Below are 11,163 nucleotides of genomic sequence, written 5' to 3' on the forward strand. Positions count from 1 at the left end.
GTACAAGTTCTCGCGGGCATGGCTGGCGAAGAAGTCAATTGCCAGGATGTTAAACAAGCAATCATCCGCGCTCCTTCTAACTCAGAATCCCATGTCAAAGATGTGTTCAAGATTATTAGGCGCATCTTCAAGCATTCCAAGATGCTGCATGAATTCTGGTGGGTTCGCCAGCCTATCTGCTTGTTAGTCGCGAAAACAACACATAGACTTTGCGAACTTACCAATCCGTTGAGTCCAACGTAGCGAGGCTGTCAAAAAGACCGTCATCTTCAATATTGGCGGTCAATGATGGATCAAGTGGGAAAGATAATCCGCCTGGTGTTTGTACGGTGACATTACTTGATGATGGGTTTTGTGACACTGAGGGATCAATTCTGTTTGACAGAAATGTTGAGGGTGTTCGGGGAAGCTCATAATTCGATGTTGCGCCGTTTTTGCCAAGTGCCGGCTGTATTGTCAATAGAGCATGTTCTGAAACGTTCGTGGATATTAGTTGCGAGTCATCCCCCATGCCAAGTTGGGGCTCTCCTCGCAACGGATCTTGCAAAGCTGCCAAAGCATTCGTTATAGCTTGTCTTGCAAGGCTTGGATCGCCTGCTACGCCATTGCCAACATATTGTAGCTGCCTGCGATCAAAAGACTGCTGCAATAGTCCCATACAAGCCTCTATGACCGGGGAAATACAGCAACGCCCTATTGATTGAACTCTCTTCTCGATCAGCCTGGCTACCCTTGCAATGTTCTCCCAATAGCCGTCTGGACGTTGCAAGCCGATATTAGGGAAATTCAAGACAGCAGCAGCTGCAATCTCAAATACAGTAGTCGAGGTGATCCACAGGCTAATTGCCTGGGGGGTCAAGTCGACAGCAGTTTTGAGACCACCCAGGATATTAAGGTTCTCTCTGCATGAATGAAGGAGTTCTTGGAGGCTTCTCTCAGTACCAGGGCTCTTGGGTTGGCAAGCCAGCTCGTTGAGTAGAGCCATAGTTCGTAATAGTTGATTAAAAGTGCTTATGACATGTCCAGGCACATGGGCGTTTGAACTTTGTTGATCTCGCTCATCGCCTGCCTCAGCGAGAATCTTGACCTGCCATGGCTCCCATTCTTCATTTCCGTCCGTGAATAGGCCGCCTTGGTGGAGTATATCTGATGCGGCAAGATACGGTGCCGTATTTAAACGTGCTGCAATGATAGTTTCGAGTGTTGCACATCCCAGGATTGTCCGCTTGGTTCCATCCGGTGCTTGTGAATTTGTGGCTGATGAACTTCGAGGTAGTATTCCAATGGAGACTGATGTATACACAGCGCGTCCTATGCTTTTCCAGGCCGCGGTCCAGTGCTTTTGATTCATCTCAAAGAGACACATGATGAGAAGGGCTCGAACATGTCCGATATCGTAATTGGCTGGGTTCGCGAATAGAAAGGTTTGTGTCAGATCTCTCGGTGACTTGACTTCAGATGCGTCTATCAACTTTTCTCTAGGGGCATCTGATAGAGTACCCGATTGATGTGCTGCGTATGCTAGAACTGCATGAAGAAATGCCAATTCACCTGAAGTATGTGAATCAACAGTAGCCGGTGATGGACTACTGGATAATGTGTAGGCGCAACGCAAGAGCTCGTGTTTCTGTGAGATGGGAAACCAGCAATGCGTAGTCTCAAAGTAGAGGTCTAGGAGATATGACCAGTTCTTCGGAAGGTCAGGGACAGCAGATGGCATGGACTTCAGGGGTTGTGATGCGGGTTCTGGTTGGCGGCTGATGGTGGTATCAAGTTTTAGCCCCCCACTGGGTTGAAGCGGCGAAGATGCTGGAATAGCTAAAGGAGAATGGTCGAAGGGTGGAAGGTCTGGTTGTGTTTCATTGGTGTCCATTGGTGTCATCAGAGCCCCTGTCCCATCCTTTCTCGACACCAAGAGCGTAAGACCCTCAACCACTTTTGTATCGAAATACTGACTCGAGTCGGTGCCATCTTCATCAAACTCACCCTCTGTAGCGAGAAGACTTCCCATCTTCCTAGCTACAGAAGACTTGTGCCATGTTTCGAGTAAAAGATCAACAGAGATATTGGCGGCTTGGGGACCAGACGCAGGACAAAAAGACATTTGATGAATATTGCCCTCAAGAAGCCCATATATCCACTCTTCACTTCCTTGAATAGACTTGAAAATTAATCCCAGCAATGTTTCGATGCCTCTCACGTAACCTGGTCGTAGTCCTCGCTTCTTTGAGGGTCCATAGCTGCATGTCCGGTTATTCTCGATGCATGACTTGCAGGAAGGTCGTTGACCGCCGCATCGGTCTTTGCGTCTTCGGCATTCGTTGCACGCTCGTGTAATTCGATGCCGATTTCTGCCATTGAGCCCCTTCTCTGAAGTCTCTGTATCGGTCCTTGCTCGTTTTGAAGCTCGCGGACTAGCTTCTGGATGACCTCTGCTTTTCGTCTCAGGGGAAGTCGTCGACATTGTGGAGCCTCAGAACTGTACGTCTTTATTCTCTGGACATTCTGTGGTAACTCGTAGTTGCCGAGTGGTTGACGCCGGCCAGATTTCATCAACCCTCGAATTCATCACACTCACTCATCACAATGCTCTTGTTTGATCTTTACCCGATTCAGTAAGCGTTGTGCGGGGTGACTGGGGCCCCGTGCCGGCGAATCTGGCTGAAGCGGCAGAGACTTTTACCGCCTCGTTTTAATTCGTTGGGATTGGGGCGCAGCGACTTGACTACCCTGGGAGAGTATCAATGGTCGGCAGTATCATTATACACACAGAAGGAAAAGGTAGGGCGGGCCGCTCAGAGAACATCAATGGCCTCTATGTACACACGACTCTAGTGAGGCCAGGTTACACGTTCACATGTTCCACGTCAGCTCACGCCATCAGATCTTAGCGATCCAGCTACTTTTCGCACAACTTCGTCAGTCTAAACACGTCACAACCAGAAACCATGGCAGCTTCAGCTGCAACAACTCCCTTGGGTCCCTCGAGGATACCAACTCCCGAAACACCATTTACAAGGACATGCGGCCCAGTTGTTTCTCAAAGTTCACACAGTTATGCACCAAACGCTTCTATCGCCCTCATTGGCATGCGAGGAAGTGGCTTGTCAACCCTGGCGGTCATGGCCTCGAGCGCCTTGGGGTTTCGAATTCTTGATGCAGATCAATACTTTTACAAAGCCACCGGTCTTTCTCGAGCAGTTTACAAGTCCGCCAATGGCATCTCTCAATACCGCCAAGAAGAGTTAAGACTGATGAGATCTATGCTATTCGACAATCCGACCGGTGCGGTTATTGTATGTGGCCCCGGTGCTATCGAAGGTACGGGAAGAGAGTGGCTCGCGGAGTATGCCAAGGATCATCTCATAATCTATATCTTGAGGGATGCTGAAGAAATCCAACGACATCTGCGTATATTCGACATGGAGACTATTCGGGATCTCACACGTCGCGCGGCGCCAGCGTACAGGAAACTATCAAATTTCGAGTTCTACAACATCTCTGATATGTCTCTACATAAGCCGGATACAGCATCACCGCGAGCATTGGCACTCAAAAATGTGGAGGAAGACTATCTCCAGTTAATATACAGCATCACTCGACGAGATGATTGTAACAGCAAGTACAAAGCAAAGCACAGTCTTTCTTCCATACCACTGGAAACTAGAAGGTTTACATATGCTCTATTCCTACCACTATCGACACTCAGCACTCTTATCTCCGAGTTTCGGGGACTAGACACTGAAGCAGACGCGCTTGAACTCACAATACCAGCCTCGAGTCTTGGCAATGAGGTTGGAATTGATGACACGGCCGCAGACAGGATAAGCAGGCAGTACTTCGTCGTTAGGAGGAATGTCCGGCTTCCAATATTATACCATATCGAAATCGACGGGAACGAAGGGAGAATCTCCGAGGATGAGTATTTCGAGCTCCTCCATCATGGGCTGCGCCTTGCTCCAGAGTATCTTTGTGTGGATCTCAAATGCGACACCACCAAGATCCAGAATCTTATTGCATCAAAGAGAAAAACAAAGATCATTGCACACTACCTCGTTTCTGATCCAGCAGATGATGGTTGGAACTTGCCAAAACAATGGGCCATGATCGAAAGAGCTCAAAGTCTCGGATGCGATATCATCCGCATCTGTCAAGAAGCAACATCTCTGGAGGACAACTTCGCGGCCCAGCACTTTATCCATCGAGTCAAATCGTCACCAAACCATACCATCCCTTTGATAGCTTACAATACTGGTCGTCTTGGACGCATTTCATGCTATCTCAACCCCATTCTCAGCCCAGTTACACATCCACTTATCCGAAGGCTGGTACCCAATTGCCCATCGAATGCTCTCCTTACAGTCCAAGAAGCACAGAAGGCAGTTTTCTCATCCTTCTTACTCGACGGTCAGTATTTCGGCATCTACGGAAATTGCACATCGCAGAGTCTGTCACCAGCCATGCACAATGCTGCCTTCAAGCTCCTAGGCATGCCACATCGATATAGCATCTTTCTTCATGAGTCAATGGATCAGCTTTTCGAGCTCATTAAAGACAACACTTTCGGCGGCGCTAGTATAACTGCACCTTTCAAGACTGCTATAATACCGAAGTTGGACTTTTTAAGTGAAGAGGCAAAGGCAATTGGAGCTGTCAATACTTTGCTATGTCTTAAGGCGCCTACGATGGACTCTTTACTGCAAAGAAATATAGCAGGGCCGACAGTGGCTCTTTTTGGTGAAAACACAGATTGGATCGGTATCCATACTTGCGTTCAGCGGAATCTTTCTCCTATAAATGCCGTCAGAAGAAGAACTACTGGGCTCATCATTGGTGCGGGAGGTATGGCTCGCGCTGCTGCCTACGCTCTTATTCGGCTAGGTGTCAAGACTATTCTCATTTATAACCGAACTCGGTCAAGAGCAGAAGAACTCATCAGCCAGTTCTATAGTCAGCACAAACCCACAAGGAGCGACACTGCGATGAGTAGCATCGAGATAGAGAGCGGAAGCCATGATCGTCCTTCGTTTAGAATCATCGGTTCAAAACAGGACGCATGGCCAGAAGACCTAAGCCTTCCAACAATTGTCGTCTCATGCGTGGCAACTCGAGAAGTCGATGGCCAATGCTCTGCGGACACGAGTCTTCCAGACCATTGGCTCTCAAGTCCAACAGGCGGCGTCGCAATTGAGGTAAGCACTGACATCAGAATCTACAGCGGTAGTAAGCTCACTATTATTCACAGCTTTCATATACACCCCTCGAGACTCCGCTGCTCAAGCAGATAAAGTCATTGGCAGAGAAGGGATGGATACCTGTTGATGGCCTGCAGGTCCTACCAGAACAGGGAATGATGCAGTTTGAACTGTTCACTACGAGACGGGCACCGGCGAATCTCATGAGAGAAGAGGTGTTTAGAGCATACAAGGGGCGTTTGGAAGAGGGAGCGAGTACATGGGCATTTACGCAAAAGCAGTAATATTTGTAAAGGTTACATAGTAAATACCTTACGTCAACCAGCATGACGAAGAAATATATTACTATCGCAGATCATGGCGGACAGTGAAAATGACTAAACATGCAGTGCTTCGTCGAAGAGTCTGCTAGGCATTTGTAGCAGGCTGCATAATTTTATGCTGCCAATAGAGGCATATATAGGAGAATTAGTATTTATACCAACCGAGAGTAGTGATCACTTCTGTCATAAGACACTGCAAGCCACCGCATGTAGAATCTTGGATAATGGCTTAACCATCAAACCTCGGGTATCGCTTCTTAGTCCCAATTTTACCGGAATAGGATTTTGCCGCCTCGACTTCGTCATTCTGGTCTTGAGCAGCATCATCCAACCCAATGAATACATGACATCTAGCATCACCAGAAGTCCAAGACATTTGTTTGCTATAGTCAATCTATTTAATATTCTTCACCGAGATGAGTTCATTCCAACCCGCCATCCTATCTGCCTCGCTCGGCCGAGCATGGCTCCACGACTTCGCCAACAAGGCTAAACAAGCCTCAGACCATGGCTTTCAAGGCATTGAAGTCTTCTATGAGGATCTTGAATATGAGGCAAAAAGGCTGCACAGTGTCGAAACTCCTAGCAACGACCAGATCCTTGCTGCCGCGTCGCATATTCGAGAGTTGCTAGATGGCGTGAAGCTCACAGTCATTGGTCTGCAGCCATTCCTATTCTACGAGGGTCTGAAGGATCGTGAGCAACACGCTCGACTTATCGAAAAGATCAAGTTGTGGTTCAAGATCGCCAAGATACTCGGGACCAACACGATTCAGATTCCTGCCAACTTCCTCCCGGCTGATCAGTTAACCGGGGATATGGATGTTATAGTGGGAGATCTAGTCGAACTAGCTGATCTGGGAATCAAAGAAGATCCACCAATTCGCTTTGCTTATGAGGCTTTGTGTTGGAGTACCCATGTCGACACGTGGGAGAAGTCATGGGAGGTAGCCAAGAAAGTTGACAGACCCAACTTTGGCCTCTGCCTGGATACATTCAACATCGCCGGACGTGTCTGGGGAGACCCAGCTTCTCCGACTGGCAAGACACCCAACGCTGATCAAGATCTCAAAGAATCTTTAGGGAGACTTGTCAAAGAGGTAACTCTGGATAAGGTGTTCTACATCCAGGTCGTTGATGCTGAGAGGATGGAAACTCCCTTGGTCAAAGGACATCCATTCCATGTTGATGGAAATCCCGCTAGGATGAACTGGTCACGAAATGCCAGAACTTACATGTATGAGACAGACCGAGGCGCTTATCTTCCGGTTGAGGATATTGCAAAGGTGTTAATTCATGATATGGGTTACAAAGGATATGTCTCGATGGAGTTATTTTCGCGAACTATGGCTGAGGAGGGAGAGGATGTGCCGAAACAACATGCAGAGAGGGGTATCGCAGCTTGGAAGAAGTTTGTTGAGAGATTGAGGTTGAACGAGATCTAGATAAAGTAGGAGTAGGAACCAACAATGAACAGCGATGCATACGTAGCAGAAAACTTCTCTTTAATTCGTGACGAAGTCTTGCAGTATAAATCGAAGTCTGCCCGTGAACTCTTGTCAGTTAAGCCTCTCAGTGCCCAGAATAATTTCCATCAATTTCTATATAAGATCTAGAAGTTAATGCCTGGACTTTTCTCAGCCGAGTCCATAAGAACCTTCCAAGATCCCTCCCTATCAAGCCTTTTCACCCTCTCTTCACCAGCCCAAAGCCTCCACTGCTCCTCAATCTGATATCCAATAACATGCGTTCCCTCCACCGTAGGCCATCCCTTCTGCTCCGCCAGCTTAATCATTCTCGTTCTTCTAGGTTTAAAGCACATGTCAAGTAAAACTCCCTTCTCGGGGCGAGACAGAAACTCTTCCAGGTTGGCTCGAACAGCAAGCTCGTCGGGCGTTTGAGGTTCAAAATCGGGCACCGTACCGACGACGTAGTATGGTGTCTCGAGACTCTTGGCTTCTCCCTCTTTGACGTGGATGATGGTCGGAACAGGAGAGATCTTTTGTGAGTCGCGCATGAGATCTTTGACTTCTTGCTCATCGCGATTCAACACGTAGATAATTGAAGATTTGAAGTATAAGCTGAGTGCATAGACAGCAGCTCGACTAGCTCCTCCAGCACCAACGATCAAAGCTGGTTTGTTCAGAACCGGCACGCCAGCCTGGTCTCCCTTCTCGAGCAGACAGCCCTTGATGCCGCGCCAATCAGTATTGGTTCCGCGTAACTTCTTGGGATCTTCCCAATCTCGGTAGACGTTATTGCAGGCACCGATAGTCGCAGCAAGGTCATCCAACGCATCGAGACGAGGAATGATGGCGTTCTTGTAAGGCATTGTCACGACTAGACCGGCTGTGGTGTCTTTTCGCGCAAGGTCCATTAGATCGTCGATGGTGACACGTTCTGTAGCGTAAAATGTCCATGGGAGCCCGAGGGATTGAGCAATGTGGTTGTGCATCGGCGGAGCAATTGAGTGACCGACGCCAATGCCAACAAGGTGTAAGGTACGTTGTTCTTGATCTTCAGAAGCCATTTTGATAATAATTGTTTTGTTCAATTGAGTGTAAGTGTTTCTCCTAGTCTGAAGTTTAGTTTATCTGTCATTTGCTTGCCCAGATTTTGGACGCGGAGTATTCTTCTGCCGCTTTGGGGAACACCACCTCCGTTGAACTAGCCCCTCACGAGTCCACTACGGCTTTGACACCGGAGTCCGACTGTGCATGTTTGCGTCACGAATTCTAAACGGGTAAGCTCACCTGAAGACCTCCTGAGAAAATGTTGCTCTCCGTTCAAATCGGCGCATCAGAAACAAGAGGCAAAGCATGAGGCCAGAGAAATGAGGTCAGGTGCGCGATGAGCCTCAGACTTCCCTCGAAGCAATGAGCATGGTCTAGAATTACAGTATGGAAGGATTTTTTGCCTCGTATTAAGTTTCAGCAGAGTATATTCATGATGTCCACAGAACTTCAATCCTTCTATGGAAATTCTATTTAAAATAGTACATCTCATCCAAAAAAAAAAAAAAAAAAAAAAAAACGCTCTCAACTATATTATAGTAAAAGTTCTGCTACCCCATTTCTTGACCACGGGCAACTGACAGTGTATGTGATACTTATCCCCTGGAAGTTCCGCATCGAAGTAACCCAATCTTGAGTGCTCAGTATCATTCGTCTTTCTCAAGACTATTCCTGTCGTGGAGTCATCAACCTTGACAGCAAGTAATGTTACTGTGGTCCAGCATGTATCAGGTTCTTCTGCGTCGGGAAGGAACTTGATATGAGCGTGAAGATACTTACCATCAGGAGTCAAGTACCTCAAGTGATGCCCTCCGGTATTCTGCCAACTGGATGTACTTCTAGTGCATTTCCACTCCATGTCCAATGCAGGTCCTGTGACACGAAGTGCGCCGCGTTTGACAGAGCCGAAGGGAGCTGATTGTTGATCAAGCTCACAGTCAATAGATTCCACTGATGCTACAGTTTTTCCATGACCGGCGCCCCATGTAATGATACTGTTGATGGCGGTCCACGACCATGATGGTCCTTGATCGCTTGGCCTGGGATGCAAAAGTCCAGAACGATTTTCCCAAAGAAGTGTAAAGGGAAGGTCTTTTACCCACAAACCAGCTGAATATTCCCCTCCACGCATGGGACTGAAGATCTAAGCTAGTCCTGATATCGCGAGGATCCTATCAGTTTGTCTGGTGAGATGTCGTTGGGTGTACCGCTGGACGATCCAGTTCCATTCCCGCAAGATGAGATGGTCGTCGGGTCTTTGGTGGTTTGAATCGGGGTGAGTGCCAAAGAAGGCAATGGCATCGAGTCTATGCGTGCCTTTGAACACTGAATCGTCGCTAGAAGTCCAAGATCCATTGTACTTGAACGGGTCGCCTTTTTCTCTATCCAGGCTTCATCCGTCACAGTTTCCAACGCGTTCTTTGCGGCAAGACCATGCTGTTGTCCAAGATCCAATTATCAGCAACCGGCGAGACATTAGATATTCTTGCAATGTCCAACCTCGCGTGTCCAAGACATTTTCATCTTCCTCCTGAGCCGCTGATTCAAATGTCAGTGTGCATTGTCTTGTTTTACCATCTTCACCCCGGAAATCCACAATGCTTGTTCCAGAGGGAAGTGTCCTCTCGTAGAGAAAGCCAGTATGGACGTCTGGTGCTCTTCTAGCCGCAATAGTAAATGCCGCATGGGTGTAGACTTGGGTCATCTGGCCAATTTCGATTTTCTTATCATTCGCACTGCTGTCTTGAATGATGCAGAGTGAATCTACCCAGATAAAGCCAATTTCAAGCTTGTGTGATGTCAAAATAGCGTCTTGGATCGTCTTGGGAATGTCGTTCCAGGGGATTTCGGTCCTGTACAAGTCTTTGTTGCTTTCTCTTAAAGCGGTCTTCAAGTCGCCTCCCCAGCAGTAGCTCAGAGCTGTGTACTCAGTGTCTCCATTCAGCGACTTTCCGTCAACAAGCCTCACATGATGGTTCTGATTCTTGGTATCCATCTCGACAGTCTCGATGAGTCGAGTAGGGAAGAACCTTGGACTTGGTCGTGAGCAGATTGTATGGGCCTGAGATTGGTTGATGTCGCATTGGACCTTCCAGTCCCGAATAGTGGCCGCCGTGATATCAGATAGTGGGTCAGCAACTATCGGCTTTCGAGTCAAAAGGTTCTGTCCTCTTCTCCATTCAACCTCTATTACTCGTTAGTGAAAGAATATTACGCTTTGGTAGAAAGACTCACCTTCATCTGTCGTAAGCCTGTAAGACAAGAACTCTGAAGGCGTCTTTCCTTCATGTGCCGGAGCATGAACATATTGGTCCTTTGTTGAAAATTCAAGCTTTTGTTCACTAGACGGAGCCTTTTTAAGAGGTATGAAACCGTGGAAGCGCCAGCCATCGGTGTAAAGTTTCAGATCATGTGAGCTCAGCCTTTCAGGGTATCCTTCGCGAAGCTGTGAAGCGAGATACTTCCCAAGGCTGCAACTATTCCTGGAACCCTCTTCCAGATCATCAAGATGTACACCAGTAAATGCCGTGCGATAAGTAGAGTGTCTGGGATACTTTGAATCCAACTCTTTATGTATGAAGATTTCTTCTGGTGCGCCACAGAGGTTGAGCTTCCGGCAGTGCAAGCAGCTATGGCCTCTGAGAAGTAAATCATTCATTTTGGAAATCGGAAGTTAAATGGACGATTGTACTGATATATAACTGATCGACGAACTATTAATCTGTTGAATTGGCGCTGAGTTACTGGAACTCAGAACTCATATGCCAAGAATATGTGTAGAGGGCGAGTTAACGTGGGAGATAACAAGTTTTCGAGTGCAGATTATCTGCTAACCAGCCTGTAACTTTTACTCTCGCTCTTTGAATGAAATCATGTGACTATGAGCCAGTAGAATTTGATCGTCAATAATTGAGGCCCATCACGGCGGCTAGTTTGCTCACTGAACAAGGGTGTATATGCCTCTAGCATATTAACTAGTCAAAATTGACACTCGGCGATGCCGAAGTGGATATCATCAGGCTATGGTATAGACGGTACTTATCCGATCTGCCGGTCTACCCGGTTGACGAGTACCATATCTGCAACTGGTATCTTGTTAGCAATGGGGTTAAACTATACTACAGATATTGG

General features: G+C 47.5%; 5 protein-coding genes across 5 annotated transcripts; 2 read left to right on the plus strand and 3 right to left on the minus strand.

The window, feature by feature from the left end:
* Positions 1 to 81: 81 nt before the first annotated feature.
* Positions 82 to 2,464, minus strand: BKA55DRAFT_527018 (uncharacterized protein; the record flags this gene model as incomplete). The annotated part of the gene is made up of 2 exons (XM_046188892.1): positions 82 to 172; positions 222 to 2,464. 2 exons carry the CDS (start codon positions 2,462 to 2,464, stop codon positions 82 to 84), a joined length of 2,334 nt encoding a protein of 777 aa, XP_046042534.1.
* A 484-nt stretch (positions 2,465 to 2,948) lies between these two features.
* BKA55DRAFT_599133 (type I 3-dehydroquinase-domain-containing protein) lies at positions 2,949 to 5,479 on the plus strand (the record flags this gene model as incomplete). Its single annotated transcript, XM_046196353.1, has 2 exons — positions 2,949 to 5,192; positions 5,246 to 5,479. 2 exons carry the CDS (start codon positions 2,949 to 2,951, stop codon positions 5,477 to 5,479), a joined length of 2,478 nt encoding a protein of 825 aa, XP_046042535.1.
* A 386-nt stretch (positions 5,480 to 5,865) lies between these two features.
* Positions 5,866 to 7,000, plus strand: BKA55DRAFT_584139 (xylose isomerase-like protein). Its single transcript, XM_046194279.1, has one exon. The coding sequence runs from the start codon at positions 5,935 to 5,937 to the stop codon at positions 6,961 to 6,963; it is 1,029 nt and encodes a 342-aa protein (XP_046042536.1). The 5' UTR covers positions 5,866 to 5,934; the 3' UTR covers positions 6,964 to 7,000.
* A 98-nt stretch (positions 7,001 to 7,098) lies between these two features.
* Positions 7,099 to 8,126, minus strand: BKA55DRAFT_584140 (uncharacterized protein). The gene has a single exon (XM_046194280.1). It carries the CDS (start codon positions 8,046 to 8,048, stop codon positions 7,131 to 7,133), a length of 918 nt encoding a protein of 305 aa, XP_046042537.1. The 5' UTR covers positions 8,049 to 8,126; the 3' UTR covers positions 7,099 to 7,130.
* A 423-nt stretch (positions 8,127 to 8,549) lies between these two features.
* Positions 8,550 to 10,830, minus strand: BKA55DRAFT_667928 (heterokaryon incompatibility protein-domain-containing protein). The gene is made up of 5 exons (XM_046197862.1): positions 10,267 to 10,830; positions 10,062 to 10,170; positions 9,465 to 9,884; positions 9,240 to 9,422; positions 8,550 to 9,167 (listed from the first exon to the last, which is right to left on the minus strand). The coding sequence occupies exons 1-5, from the start codon at positions 10,688 to 10,690 to the stop codon at positions 8,561 to 8,563; spliced, it is 1,743 nt and encodes a 580-aa protein (XP_046042538.1). The 5' UTR covers positions 10,691 to 10,830; the 3' UTR covers positions 8,550 to 8,560.
* Between the last annotated feature and the right edge of the window lie 333 nt (positions 10,831 to 11,163).

The sequence above is a fragment of the Fusarium redolens genome (assembly GCF_020744475.1).
Source record: "Fusarium redolens strain MPI-CAGE-AT-0023 chromosome Unknown BKA55scaffold_25, whole genome shotgun sequence".
Lineage (NCBI taxonomy): Eukaryota > Fungi > Ascomycota > Sordariomycetes > Hypocreales > Nectriaceae > Fusarium > Fusarium redolens.